Source organism: Phyllobates terribilis, unplaced genomic scaffold (assembly GCF_046119375.1).
Source record: "Phyllobates terribilis strain yellow unplaced genomic scaffold, ASM4611937v1 Scaffold_3__8_contigs__length_932513732, whole genome shotgun sequence".
In the NCBI taxonomy this organism is placed as follows: domain Eukaryota; kingdom Metazoa; phylum Chordata; class Amphibia; order Anura; family Dendrobatidae; genus Phyllobates; species Phyllobates terribilis.
This window is the reverse complement of record NW_027362763.1, coordinates 170,942,197-170,956,342: the sequence shown is the minus strand read 5'-3', so window position 1 is coordinate 170,956,342 and position 14,146 is coordinate 170,942,197. Positions and strand designations below refer to the sequence as shown.

The 14,146-nt window shown below is 51.0% G+C and overlaps 1 protein-coding gene across 2 annotated transcripts in view; it reads right to left on the bottom strand.

The window, feature by feature from the left end:
• PCCB (propionyl-CoA carboxylase subunit beta) overlaps window positions 1-14,146 on the bottom strand; it is a 60,591-nt gene that overhangs the window by 42,346 nt on the left and 4,099 nt on the right. For both annotated transcript variants that reach the window (XM_073674275.1, XM_073674276.1), the window contains exon 2: window positions 13,134-13,259. In XM_073674275.1, coding sequence (XP_073530376.1) covers window positions 13,134-13,259 — 126 coding nt within the window. The remainder of the gene's footprint in view (window positions 1-13,133; window positions 13,260-14,146) is intronic.

The following is a 14,146-nucleotide window of genomic DNA, read 5'->3' as shown; positions in this document are numbered from 1 at the left end:
GCCGTCAGATTCTACACTACCAGTTCCGATGTCTTCGCTTTGGCCTGTCCTCTGCTCCCAGAATCTTTACGAAGATCATGGCAGAGGTGGTGGCCTATATCCGACTCAGGGATATTACCATCAATTCCGTACTTGGACGACTTCCTGGTGGTGGCAGGATCTCCTCTAGGTTTGACGCAACATCTGGAAGTTGTCCTACAGACATTTACCAACCTGGGTTTGATTGTGAACAAAGAAAAATCCAATCTTATCCCCAGTACTTCACACATCTTCCTGGGAGTCCAGCTCGACTCCCGAAGGCGAATGTCTTATCTCCCAGAAGACAAAATGCTCTCAATTTCACAAAGGATTTGTTCTTTTTCAAGAGAGAAGAAACCTTCAATCCGAAAGGCAATGAGTATTTTGGGAATTATGACGTCATGCATCACCTGCGTCAGATGGAGCCAGTTCCATTCCAGGCCTCTACAGAAATGCATCCTGGAAGTGACAGACGGACATCAGAATTACCTAGACAGGAGAATGTCTTAGTCCAGAGACGCCCAGGACTCTCTACACTGGTGGCTCGACCAGAAGAACCTACAGACGGGAGTGCAGTGGATTCTGGAACCTTGTCTTTTAGTGACCACGGACGCAAGTCTCTCAGGATGGGGAGCTCGAGTGGGAGATTCTTATCTCCAAGGAACATGGTCCACAGAGATTCAGACCCGATCATCAAATTTTCAAGAACTACAGGTGATCTGGGAAGCCCTACAGAGAAGCAGGGCAGTCTTAAGAGACAGACATGTAAAAATCCTGTCGGACAACATCACGACAGTCTCCTTCATCAGACATCAGGGTGGACCAAGACATCCACTTCTCCAGTCCCTGACCAAAAGGATATTCTTAGGGATAGAGAAAATAGTGCGCTCCATTTCAGCAGTTCACCTTCGGGGATCCGACAATCAGGAGGCAGATTATCTCAGCAGGCATCAGATGAAGGCTTCAGAATGGGAACTGAACAAAGAGGTGTTCCAGCAACTAACTCGCAGATGGGGTCAGCCACACCTAGACCTTTTTGCATCCAGAACGAATGCAAAGACAACATCTTTCTTCTCTCTCAACCTAGGAGATCATCCTCTGGCAGTGGATGCTCTCTCACAATATTGGGGAGAAGGCCTAACATATGCCTTCCCACCTGCCCCTCTAATTCCGAGAATGCTGCGGAAAATTCAGGAAGATCGGGCGACAGTCATAGCAATTGTCCAGTTCTGGCCAAGGAGGAGTTGGTTCTCCCTTCTACGTCATCTAGCGTTGGAAGACCCAATCGTTTTACCATTTCAGGAGGATCTTCTGACGCAAGGTCCACTGTTGCATCGGAGTCTTCAACAACTCCAGCTCTCAGCCTGGCTTCTGAAGGGGAGATCCTGAAGAATAAGGGCTTATCCGCCAGAGTGATCCAGACTATGCAGGCTAGTAGAAAACCTGTAACTCAGGTCATATATAAAAGTCTGGAAGACCTTTTGTCAGTTCCACGGGACTGTAGACACCTCTCAGCCAGACATCCCTGCGATCCTTGATTTCTTGCAGGCAGGATTTGACGCAGGTCTTAGACCAAGTACCTTGAAGGTGCAGATTGCGGCACTAGGTGCTTTCTTCGACACATCATTGTTCTCGCATCCCTGGATAATCAGGTTTGTCAAGGCAATCCAGAGACTTAGGCCTACACAGAGAATTTCTTCCCCTCCGTGGGATCTGAATCTTGTCCTGAGAGTCCTTTGTAAACCTGCCTTCGGCCCAGTTAATGAATTGGGAATAAAGAACTTGACTCTGAAAACAGTCTTCTTGGTGGCAATCACCACGGCTAAACGGTTGGGTGAAATCCAGGCTCTATCTATTGTCGAGCCTTGTATGCAGATCCGGGATGATTGCATCATTCTGAAGCTGGATCCAAGTTTCTCCCCGAAGGTGGTGTCATCAATGACCTTAACCCCTTAAGCCCCGGAGCATTTTTCGTTTTTGCATTTTCGTTTTTGCTCCCCTTGTTCCCAGAGCCATAGCGTTTTTATTTTTTGGTCAATATGGCCATGTGAGGGCTTATTTTTTGCAGGACGAGTTGTACTTTTCAACGCCATTACTAGTTTTACCATATCCTGTACGGGAAAACGGGAAAAAAATTCCAAGTGCGGTAAAATTGCAAAAAAAGTGCAATACCACAGTTGTTTTTTATTTTTTTTTTTTACCACGTTCACTGAATGCTAAAACTGACCTGCCCTTCTCATTCTACAGGTCATTACGAGTTCATAGACACCAAACATGTATAGGTTCTTTTATATTTAAGTGGTGAAAAAAAATTCCAAAATTTGGTAAAAAAAAAAAAAATAGCGCCATTTTCTAAGACCCGTAGCGTCTCCATTTTTCGTGATCTGGGGCTGGTTGATGGCTTATTTTTTGCGCACCAGGCTGACGTTTTTATTGATAACATTTGGGGTAGATCTGATGTTTTGATCGCCCGTTATTGCATTTTATTGCAATTTTGCGGCGACCAAAAAACGTAATTCTGGTGTTTAGAATTTTTTTCTCGTTACGCCGTTTACCGATTGGATTAATTCTTTTTTTATATTGATAGATCAGGTGATTCTGAACGCGGCGATACCAAATATGTGTATGTGGATTTTTTTTTTTTTATATTTTATTTTGAATGGGGCGAAAGGGGGGTGATTTAAACTTTTTTATATTTTTTTATTTTTTTTCATATTTTTAAAAACTTTTTTTTTTTTTACTTTTTGCATGCTTCTATAGTCTCCATAGGAGACTAGAAGCAGCAACTATCCGATCGCCTCTGCTACATACAGGGGACGAGCAGGTCCCCTGCATGCAGCAGAAATGGTCCTGTGCTATGAGCGCCGACCACTAGGTGGCGCTCATAGCGACAAGATCATGACAACCACAGGCATCTGCTGCAGACCCTGGGTTGTCATGCCCACCCATCGGCGACCCGCGATCACGTGACGGGGTCGCCGGTGGGCGGGGCTTATGACGCGCTACCCGGAAGCGCGCGTTAAATGCTGCTGTCGGAGATTGACAGCGGCATTTAACATGTTAACAGCCGCGGGTGGATCGCGATTTCACCCGCGGCTGTTGCGGGCACATGTCACCTGTAAGAATCAGCTGACATGTGCTCCGTTCAGTGAGGGCTCAGCGCAGCAGCCCTCACTGAACGGGCAGTATGCAAATATGCGTACTAATACGTCCCCGGTAAGTAAGGGGTTAAACCAAGAAGTGGTTCTTCCATCATTCTGCGAAAACCCTAGGAATCAGAGGGAGGAAGAGTTCCACCATCTCGATGTCCGCAGAGCAGTGTTGGCCTATTTTGGAAGCCACTCGGAACTGGAGATTGGACTCTAATCTTTTTATACAGTTGGGGGAAAAAATAGAGGCAGGAAGGCTTCAAAACAATCCTTAGCTAGATGGGTTACATCCATGATTAATCTAGCATATCTTTCAGAAGGACAGCCTCCCCCTGAAATTATCAAAGCCCATTCCACCAGAGCAATTTCCACCTCATGGGCAACTAGAGCAGGGGCTACCATTGAACAGATATGTACCGCAGCCACATGGTCAGGACATACTACTTTCTGCAAACACTACAAGCTAGATGTTCTCTCACAGCAGAGATCTGCGTTTGGTAGGAAGGTACTTCATGCAGTTATCCCACCCTAAGCTATGAGTTCTTGGGTATACTCCTATGGTGCTGTCATGGGGACGTACTGGAAAACCGGAATTAGTCTTACCGGTTATGATGTTTCCAGGAGTTCACACGACAGTGTGTCACCCAGGCCTGGATGCCACAAGTGTAATTAAAGCTGTGTCTGAGAGCAGGGGGGAGGTTCTCTGGTCAGGGGAACATTAGCATGCAATGCCTCCTGTCTCAGGCCAGTAGGGGGAGCAGGCTGCCCCTATAAAAGTTGGTACTGGGGGCAGGGTTAGGGAGAACTGGATTGCCTGTCTCAGCTTTGAGACGTGTCCCAGAGTGGAGCAGGGACAGAAAGTTGATTGCACCTAAGAGGAAGTGTGGCAGGAGGAGAGCCACAAGCCAGAGACAAGAGGCGAAGAGAGCCTGTCTTGGCAGAGAAAAGACTTAATTTTACCAGACTTTGGTGTCTGAGGCTGGAAGGATTCCACATCCCCCAGCAGAGAACCAGTCCGCAAGGGACTGTACATTCCTTGGCCTAAGAAGCCTGGAGGCCCTGCCACAACCGAAGGGACCAGTAAAGCCGTACAAGGCTGGGAGCGAGCAGAAAGGAACCCACGTCGCAGGCCATACAGGCGAGAAAGCACGGAAAGCTCGGAAACGTGGGCTGTTATCCTATCAGGAGGAGATAGCCAGAAGGAGCGCAGAAAGCACGGTAGGCCTACACCCTCACCCTGACCAGGGCCAATTTCCCCGTTGCTCTCAGACATCCAGGTCCCCTCCTAGCTGGGACTGTTTGTGGGTCAGTTTACCTGTTTAGTAAAGACCCTGGACTGCAACCTGTTGTCTGTGTGCTCCTTGCTCCTCCAGCAATAGCATCACTGGGACTCTCACTACCATCACTCCCAACATCCATTATACTGCCCTGGGGCCGCACTCTTCCCGTGGGGAGTCACACTACCCTAGCTGCACACCTCATCAGCCCCAGCGGTCTGCATGCAGCGGCGGTTCCTAATAACCGCAATCCACGGGTGGCGTAGTCGGACATAATTAATAACACATAACGGACTACCACTGGCCTGACCACCCTGAGCCACGGAACCGGGTTGCCACTACTACCCCCATCGTTCCCCCTATTGCCCGGATCCGAGTGCCCCACGGCTCAGGGGGCGAGTCAGCTTTGGCGTAGTCGGCAGGATTTCGTGCCCGCAACCACCGGGTACTGCGTGCCTGAAAAAGACTTTCGTAACTTACCTGTGGCAAAGTTTCCCGCCGTCCGGAGTCGTTTCCCGCCATCCGGAGCCGATTCCCGCCATCAGACGCCATCTTGGACCGTTTCCCGCCGTCTTCTGCCCTCTTCCCGCCATCGGACGCCATCTTCAGGACGCCGCGCGGGAAGAAGAGGGGCGTGGACGTCAAAACCGTGCGAGATCTGAAGCTCCGCCCCACGCACCGACGCTGCGCAAGGTCCTGGAAGGGAGAGAGAGCGACGCTGACGTCATCGGAGTGCGACGCCAGGTCCTCGTCCAGAGCAGCAGCGGAGCCGCGGCCTACAGAAGAGGATCGTCGGAAGGTATGCCACACTTCACTAGGGGGGGGAGGAAGATGTCGGACACAGAGGCGCCCACTACCACCAACGCAGCTGCAGCAGCGGTGATGCCCTTTTCCTTGCCCTACATCCCTGGAGCGGCCTGGCTGCCCAAATACTCAGGGGAGCCCCATTCCCTAACTGACTTCAAGGAAAGACTGTATAGTTTGTTCCAAGTATACCCCCTGACAGAGGAACAGAAGGTCAGCATATTGACAGGGCAGTTAACTGGCGCAGCCCAAAGGGAGGTAAAATCATGGCCCATTGAGGAGAAAGGGACTGTGAAGGGTATTCTGGCCCAGCTGCGGGGTACCTTTTGATACACGTACCTCCGCTGAAATTAAAATGAGGTTCTATGGGTGTAAGCAGCGGGCACAGGACAGCATCAGAGACTATGCCCTAAGTCTGCAGGAAGCCTTGAGGGCTATTAAACAAACTGACCCTGGCAGTGTGCAGGAAACCGATAAGCTGCTAACAGAACAATTCATAGAGGGTCTGCTGTCCAGCGCCCACAGGGCCCAGCTGCGCCTCATGTTCTTCCAGAACCCCGACCTGACCTTTGCCCAATTTAAGGACAGGGCCATAAGGGTGCTCCGTGAATCTGCAACCAGTGGCGCTATAAACCCCCGGCGCCCTGCTATCACCTACCACCAGGAGGCGGCGCCCTCCTCTATGGACTCCGTGGAGGCTGATGCACAGGCCCTGAACCAAGCCCCGTCGAAAGGCCTGCACCACCAAGTCCAGGAGCTGACCAGGAGCGTCGCGGCGTTGACCAGGACCGTCCAGGCGTTGCAAGTGGACCCGTCAAGACCCATCAAGCTGGCTTCAAGTCCGGAGGATGTCCCGTGGCGTCGACAGAGGAGGATCCCGTCGTTCCGAGGGAGGCCCACAGACCGCTACGCAGAGGATGGACAGCCCATTTGCCGTCGATGCAACCAGCCCGGACACATTTCCAGGTACTGTAATTTAAACGGGTCCAACCTGGGGCAGAGGGCCGACCCCCAGGCATAAGATCACCAGGCCCTTACAATTGGCGTAATAAGTACGTTGGGGGGCACCCGGTTTTACCCATGGTGCTGGACGGTATCCCCATGAGCGCCTTGCTGGATACTGGGTCGCAAGTAACCACAATCCCTTATGTACTTTTTAAGCAGTATTGGACTGATGCTGATATCACACGGTATCCAGACAGTAACTTGAGCATCATCGCCAGTAATGGCTTACCCGTGCCGCAGATGGGGTTCAAGGAGATGACCATTAAAATTGGTAAAGTTGAACTGCCGGCACAGGGAGTGATTATTGTGGACATTGACCGTCATGAAAGTCACCCTAAAATAACTGTGGGTACTAACATAATTGAAAATTGTCTTTCAGAAGTAATTGTAATTCTACAACAGGTGGCGGTGAATGCTAGTTCCAGCCAACAGAGAGTCCTCAACAAGGAGATAAAAGCCCTGATGAGACGGCAGCAGGTAGAACTGTCTGGTGGTGAGATCGGTAGCGTAAGACTCAGTGATCCATTCCCCATTTCCATGCCTCCCAAAAGTGAAATGATGATCTGGTGTCGGACTGCAATCGGGTTGAGAGGTAGAGACTACCAAGCCCTGGTAGAACCCGTGTACTCAGACAGCAGGCCCACCATTTTGACAGCCCGGGGGGTGGTTGATGTCCGTCATGGGAGGGTGCCTGTCCGCATCCTCAACATTGGGGAAAGGGAAGTACACTTACCCAGGTACGCTACACTCGCCAAACTGTTTGTCGTCGAACACCAAGCTATCAGGGCCGTGGAACCCTTGCCTACATCTCCACAGGCGGAGGGTAATGGCTCCCAGAAACAAAAGGAGGACTGGTGCCAGAAACTCCACGTGGGTGCTGACTCCACTCCCCTGCACCAAAAACAAGGAGTCTACCGGGTGGTACGGGAGTACGAGAGAGTCTTTAGTAAGCACCCGCTAAACTTCGGCAGAGTAAAAGGGATAGAACACCACATCCCCACAGGGAGCCACCCACCAATAAAAGAGAGGCACAGACCTGTACCCCCTGCACATTATCAGAACGCCAAGGGTATGCTAAGGGAGATGAAAGAAGCTGGGGTCATTAGAGACAGCTGTAGCCCCTGGGCAGCCCCCTTGGTTCTGGTCAAAAAGAAAGACGGCACCATGAGAATGTGCGTGGACTATAGACAAATCAACCGTATCACCCACAAAGACGCATATCCGCTGCCTAGAATAGAAGAGTCTTTAGCCGCACTAAAATCTGCTAACTTCTTTTCTACTTTGGACCTTACTAGCGGGTACTGGCAGGTTCCTGTGGCAGAGGCTGACAAGGAGAAGACCGCCTTCACCACCCCGATGGGACTGAGCGAATTCAACTGTATGCCTTTCGGGCTCTGCAACGCACCAGGGACCTTCCAGCGGCTGATGGAATGCTGTCTAGGGCACCGAAACTTCGAGACGGTCCTCCTTTACCTGGACGACGTGATCGTCTATTCGAAAACCTACGAGGACTACCTAAAGCACCTGGCCGAGGTGTTCGAAGCCCTGGCAGGCTATGGCCTGAAGGTAAAACCATCGAAGTGTCACCTGCTGAAACCAAAGGTCCAGTACCTAGGGCACGTGGTAAGCGCGGAACGAGTGGCCCCCGACCCTGACAAGGTCACGGCAATCAAGAGCTGGCCAAGCCCCTCGAACATCAAAGAGGTGAGACAGTTCCTCGGGTTGGTAGGCTACTACCGAAGGTTCATCCCCGGGTTCACTAAGATGGCAGCTCCTATGCAGGACCTCCTGATCGGACAGTCCAAGTCCAGAAGTCAAAAGCCACCCTTCAAGTGGGATAAACCGGAAGAGGAGTCCTTCCGCCAGCTAAAGTTGGCCCTCACTGGGGATGAGATCCTGGCCTACCCTGATTATGGCCAGCCTTTCATTCTCCACACAGATGCCAGTAATGTGGGACTGGGAGCCGTACTGTCCCAAAACCAACAGGGCAGAGAACGGGTGATCGCATACGCCAGCCGGAAGCTGAGGCCCACCGAGAGGAACCCGGAGAATTACAGCTCCTTCAAGCTAGAATTCTTGGCGGTGGTGTGGGCCGTGACGGAACGCTTCAAGCATTACCTGGCCTCCGCAAAGTTCACCGTGTACACGGACAACAACCCGTTGACACACCTGGACAATGCAAGACTGGGTTCCCTGGAACAGCGGTGGATGGCCCGTCTCTCCAACTATGACTTCGTGATCAAGTACCGGGCAGGCAAAACCAACGCCAACGCGGACGCCCTATCAAGAATGCCTCACTTACCTGAAGGTGACGAAGACCCAGAAGAGCTGGAAGAGGTAGAACTCCCCGCGTTTCACCGGTATGGAGCCGCTCAACACTCTCACCGCGTGAAGGAGGAGGATCTAACAACTGTGATGATGAATCCCCTACCTCACCACAGCTGGGCCGAAACCCAAGATAGTGACCCTGCTGTCCGCCTGGTGAAAGATCTGCTGACCCGGGAAGACGCCCGCCTAGATCCAGATGCCCCAGAGGAAGCCAAGCAGCTATGGAAGGAGAAGAGCAAGCTGTTCCTCTACGAAGGCAAGTTGTGCAGAAGGATTGTCAACCACCGGACGCACGAGCTGACCTGGCAAGTCGTGGTCCCAAGGCGAGATGCAACTATGGTCCTGGGAGCTTACCATGACAGAGCGGGACACTTCGGTTGGAAGAAACTGGAGTTCCTACTAAGAGGAAGGTTCTTTTGGGTCGGCATGAGAGGAGCAGTAGAAAAGTGGTGCAGAGACTGTGGCCCTTGTCACCAGAGGAGGAAGGACCGCACCAGCCAGAAGACACCCTTGAGGCCCATCGTCACCACGCAGCCTCTTGAGCTGGTAGCTCTGGACCACGTCAAATTGGCTCCAAGCCGGTCTGGATACATCTATGCCCTGACAATTGTGGACCACTATTCCCGTTTTCTCGTGGTGGTCCCGGTAAAGGACTTGACAGCCCAAACAGCGGCCAGAACCTTCCAGCAATACTTCTGCCGTCCACACGGGTATCCGGAACAGGTCCTGACAGACCAGGGTCCAGCGTTCGAAGCTGAAATCTTCCAGGAGTTCTGCAACCTCTATGGCTGTAAGAAGATACGGACAACGCCTTACCACCCCCAAACCAACGGGATGTGTGAGAAGATGAACAATATAGTCATTGATCTCCTGAAGACGTTGCCCCTGGAGGAACGCAGCCTGTGGCCAGAAAAATTGCCGGACCTGGTAGACATGTACAACAACATCCCGGTGAACGCTACAAACTGCACCCCGGCTTACCTGATGCGAGCTAGACCAGGTAAGCTGCCCGTAGACCTGGAGATGGGAGTCCTAATACCTGAGGACACATCCCCGGATGCGGACTGGGATACGGAAAGGCAACTGCAGTACAAGAAGGTACAGGAGAGTGTGGAGAAGAGCCTGGCCCAGATAAGAGAGAAGCAAGAAAGACTCTTCAATCAACACGCCCCTGCTAGTCCCCTAGAACCTGGTGAGCAAGTCCTAAAGCGAAAAAGAAGGCTACATAAGTTGGACGACCAGTGGGAAAGGGAACCCTACACCGTACTGCAGTCTGACCACCACAACCCAAAGGTGTGCGTAATCACCAAGGACGGAGGAGAAACCACTAGTGTCGTCTCCAGAGACCACCTCAAAAGGTGCCCCGAGCAACTCCGTAGTGCAGAAGAGGATCAGAGTGACCTTGAACCCGCAGAGGACAAGGAAGAAATGATCAGCACCGTTCTCGGAGAGTTCCCTCAGTCCTGGACTCGCATAAATGATGCCATAGTGGTACCCGTCCTGCATTTCCTGCAACCGGCACAGCAACAACCAACACCAGAGCCGGAAGGTGAAGAGGAGCAAGCGGTTCCAGAGGCAGAAGAGCCTGTACCAGCAGCCCAGGAGAGTCAACCCTCTGCTGACAGTGAGCCTGCCATGCCTGCGGTAAGCCAAAGGACCCGCAGACAGCTGCCTGCCCTACCTGTACACCCAGCTGGTAGCTGTACCCCTAACACTAGTGGGGAAAGCCAAGTTGGTCCACCACCAGACAGTGGGTTAAGGAGGTCAACCAGGAGCACAAAGGGACAGATACCCGCTCGCTGGAGAATATAGAGTGTACTAAAAGTGTAAATAACCCTGTTGCCAAATGTTAAAATGTTTGCCAGAGTTACCTGCATGTTTATTAATAGTGTGTTTCAGTTTCTTGCAGCAACCGTAAGGACTCACAGGTTATGGACTTTTTATAACCGGGACCTGGTATGGACTGCATTCTGAGCCTAACCCAGGAATGAACTAAGACTGTAAAGGACTTGGGGTAGGACAGACCCCCACCTGGTTAAGGCTCCCGTTGTTTTTGGTGATATGGACACCCGGTCACAGACCACACTGTGACCTTAAGAACTCAATTTGTGCGTCGTCTGTCTATTAATGTTTTATTGTTATGCATATTGTCTTTGTTTATTGTTTAGTCCCGGAGTACTAAATTTCACTAGGGGGGAATGTGTCACCCAGGCCTGGATGCCACAAGTGTAATTAAAGCTGTGTCTGAGAGCAGGGGGGAGGTTCTCTGGCCAGGGGAACATTAGCATGCAATGCCTCCTGTCTCAGGCCAGTAGGGGGAGCAGGCTGCCCCTATAAAAGCTGGTACTGGGGACAGGGTTAGGGAGAACTGGATTGCCTGTCTCAGCTCTGAGACGTGTCCCAGAGTGGAGCAGGGACAGACAGTTGATTGCCCCTAAGAGGAAGTGTGGCAGTAGGAGAGAGCCACCAGCCAGAGACAAGAGGCGAAGAGAGCCTGTCTTGGCAGAAAAAAGACTTAATTTTACCAGACTTTGGTGTCTGAGGCTGGAAGGATTCCACATCCCCCAGCAGAGAACCAGTTCGCAAGGGACTGTACATTCCTTGGCCTAAGAAGCCTGGAGGCCCTGCCACAACCGAAGGGACCAGTAAAGCCGTACAAGGCTGGGAGCAAAAAGGAACCCACGTCGCAGGCCATACAGGCGAGAAAGCACGGAAACGTGGGCTGTTATCCTATCAGGAGGAGATAGCCAGAAGGAGCGCAGAAAGCACGGTAGGCCTACACCCTCACCCTGACCAGGGCCAATTTCCCCGTTGCTCTCAGACATCCAGGTCCCCGCCTAGCTGGGACTGTTTGTGGGTCAGTTTACCTGTTTAGTAAAGACCCTGGACTGCAACCTGTTGTCTGTGTGCTCCTTGCTCCTCCAGCAATATCATCACTGGGACTCTCACTACCATCACTCCCAACATCCATTATACTGCCCTGGGGCTGCACTCTTCCCGTGGGGAGTCACACTACCCTAGCTGCACACCTCATCAACCCCAGCGGTCTGCATGCAGCGGCGGTTCCTAATAACCGCAATCCACGGGTGGCGTAGTCGGACATAATTAATAACACATAACGGACTACCACTGGCCTGACCACCCTGAGCCACGGAACCGGGTTGCCACTACTACCCCCATCGTTCCCCCTATTGCCCGGATCCGAGTGCCCCATGGCTCAGGGGGCGAGTCAACAGCACCCTTATTTCCCTCCATATATTGCTACTGTATGTGATTCTAACATATGTCTAAGCAAGTCTAAAAATAAAATTTTGTTGCACCCAGCCAATGTGGTTCTTGGAAAATCACTGAGGAGGTTGGGGGTGGGAGGGCTTTTAACCTCTTGTGCTTCCTGTCCCTACACAGGATATGGGATTACTGCTCCTATGGTGCTGTCATGTGGACTCCTGGAAACATCATTACTGGTATACTAATTCTGTTTTTTTAGCTGTCTTGTTCAAATAAAGTTTCTAAATACATTGCCAGATGTTGATTGGATCCAAGGTTTTTCCTAGATGGGTATTATGGTTTGGGTTTACTTTTTTTTTTTTTTTTTACACATTATATATTCTAGAGATGATCAAAAACATTTGCGGTATCCAGCCAGTGTCAGACTGAAGAACATTGGGCCCACCAGAGGCTTTGATTCTAAGGGCCCACCTTTCTCCCCCACTCAAGAGCCCCATAGCAGCTGCAAGGTTTGCGTTATGAACTCTCGTGAAGGAGAAGCCAGGGCCCCCGGAGGATTCTCCGGTTCTCTGGTGGGCCAGTCCAACCCTGCATGCAGCCATATGGGTTGTGTGTGGCCAGAGCTTTGTGAATTGCCTCCTCCCTGCCAGAATCCACGGTGCTTCTTCTGAGTAATAGGCCAGCATGACAGTGAGGGTGATCAATGAGTGGAGCAGGCGGCCACGAGAGGTGGCGAGTTCTCCTTCAATGGAAGTCTTCAAACAGAGGCTGGACACACAGCTTTCTGAGATAGTTTAGTGAATCCTACATTGAGCAGGGGGTTGGACACAAGGACCCTGGAGGTCCCCTCCAACTCTAACATTCTATGATCATGCATGTTTTGTGCTGCAACATTGAGGTGGCAATGTGCCTACAAGTCAGAAGAAGCGCTGGGGATTCCACCAGGTATGAGGCAGTTCGCTTGGCTCTGGCTCGGTGCCCAAGGATTCCCGTTGTGGTCGCTATTTTATAGCTGTCTTGTATAGAAGGAAACGGCCCTGATGTTGTCACAATCAGGTCGATGTAGACCCAGCACCTCTGCCACACTACCTGTCCTAGTGATCAGGTGGAGGCTGGACCATCAGAGGCAGCCTCCCTGCTCTTTTCACTAATTTGCTATGGCAGCACTTTTATCCATGCAGCTGCAATTCTTCAGAGATGTTTTAATATCTAGGATCCTTCTCTTATAAAGGGGTATGTCTGGTTTTAGACAATCCTGTGTACTATGCTTAGATAGCAGAAGAGGATATTTTGCGAAATCCTCCATCGTTTCAATTTCACTAACCTCTTCGCCTCCGGCACCGGAGATGCTGGACAGCTCCTTTCCAGTGTCAAGTTTCACCAAGATCTGTAAGCCCATTGTGTCAGAACTGTTTAGCCGCTGTTCACATCTCCAACAAGTCTTCTGTTTCTGAGGAATCGAACAGAAATCATAATGGATCTCATTTGGTTTAATGATAATCGATAAGCTTTTATTTTCTTCAACTGGGTAATATAGTGCAGCAGACTATACAATCCTAACTACCAAAAATAAGCTGTGACTCCGCTAATGGCCGATGCAATGACAACAACACTGTTCCTGTTTTTCAGTCTATCATAAACAGGTGAAATGGGGAAAACTTTCAGTTCAGAGGAGGCGAGACATTGGTCAATGACAGGTGCAATGCATGCTGGGAAGCGAGAGAATGGAAGTTCCAGCAGCTGTAGTGCAGGCAGAATACAGGAGTGAAACTGCGGGGAGGGGAGCAAAATGGACCCCTCCTTCTGTTGATGCACCATCTCAATAATAAAAAATAAAAAATTCTAAAATGAATGCTTCTAGGGGAGGATACCCCTGTACATACTGCATCCAATCAAGCATGGGACTTTTGAATTTTATTAATTAATGGAAAACTGTCTTCACAAGTTGTATTGACATTTCAAGTAACTGGTACAGTAGCAGCATGGTACCAGATACAATATAAGACATCATACATAATTCACATTTATATACAGCAAATATTTTTTTGCTGCAAATTTTACATATGTGACTTGTTGTTACGCTCACACCTGGACTGACTGGCGTGATCGTGGTTAGTGGTCCCACTGGGCCACAAACCGAGGAGTGCCTGAAGGGGCGTGACTAGGGGCCTCGCCAGATCCGACCACGAACACACGGCGGCTTAATCGACTCCGTGGTCCGAGGAGGGACGAGGCCCAGGTGCTACTCCAGGTCAGACCCCGGTCACAGCTGTTGACCCACACCGGGGAATGCAGGAACCGGCAGGCCCGGCCGGTATGCAGACAGGCAGGTACAGG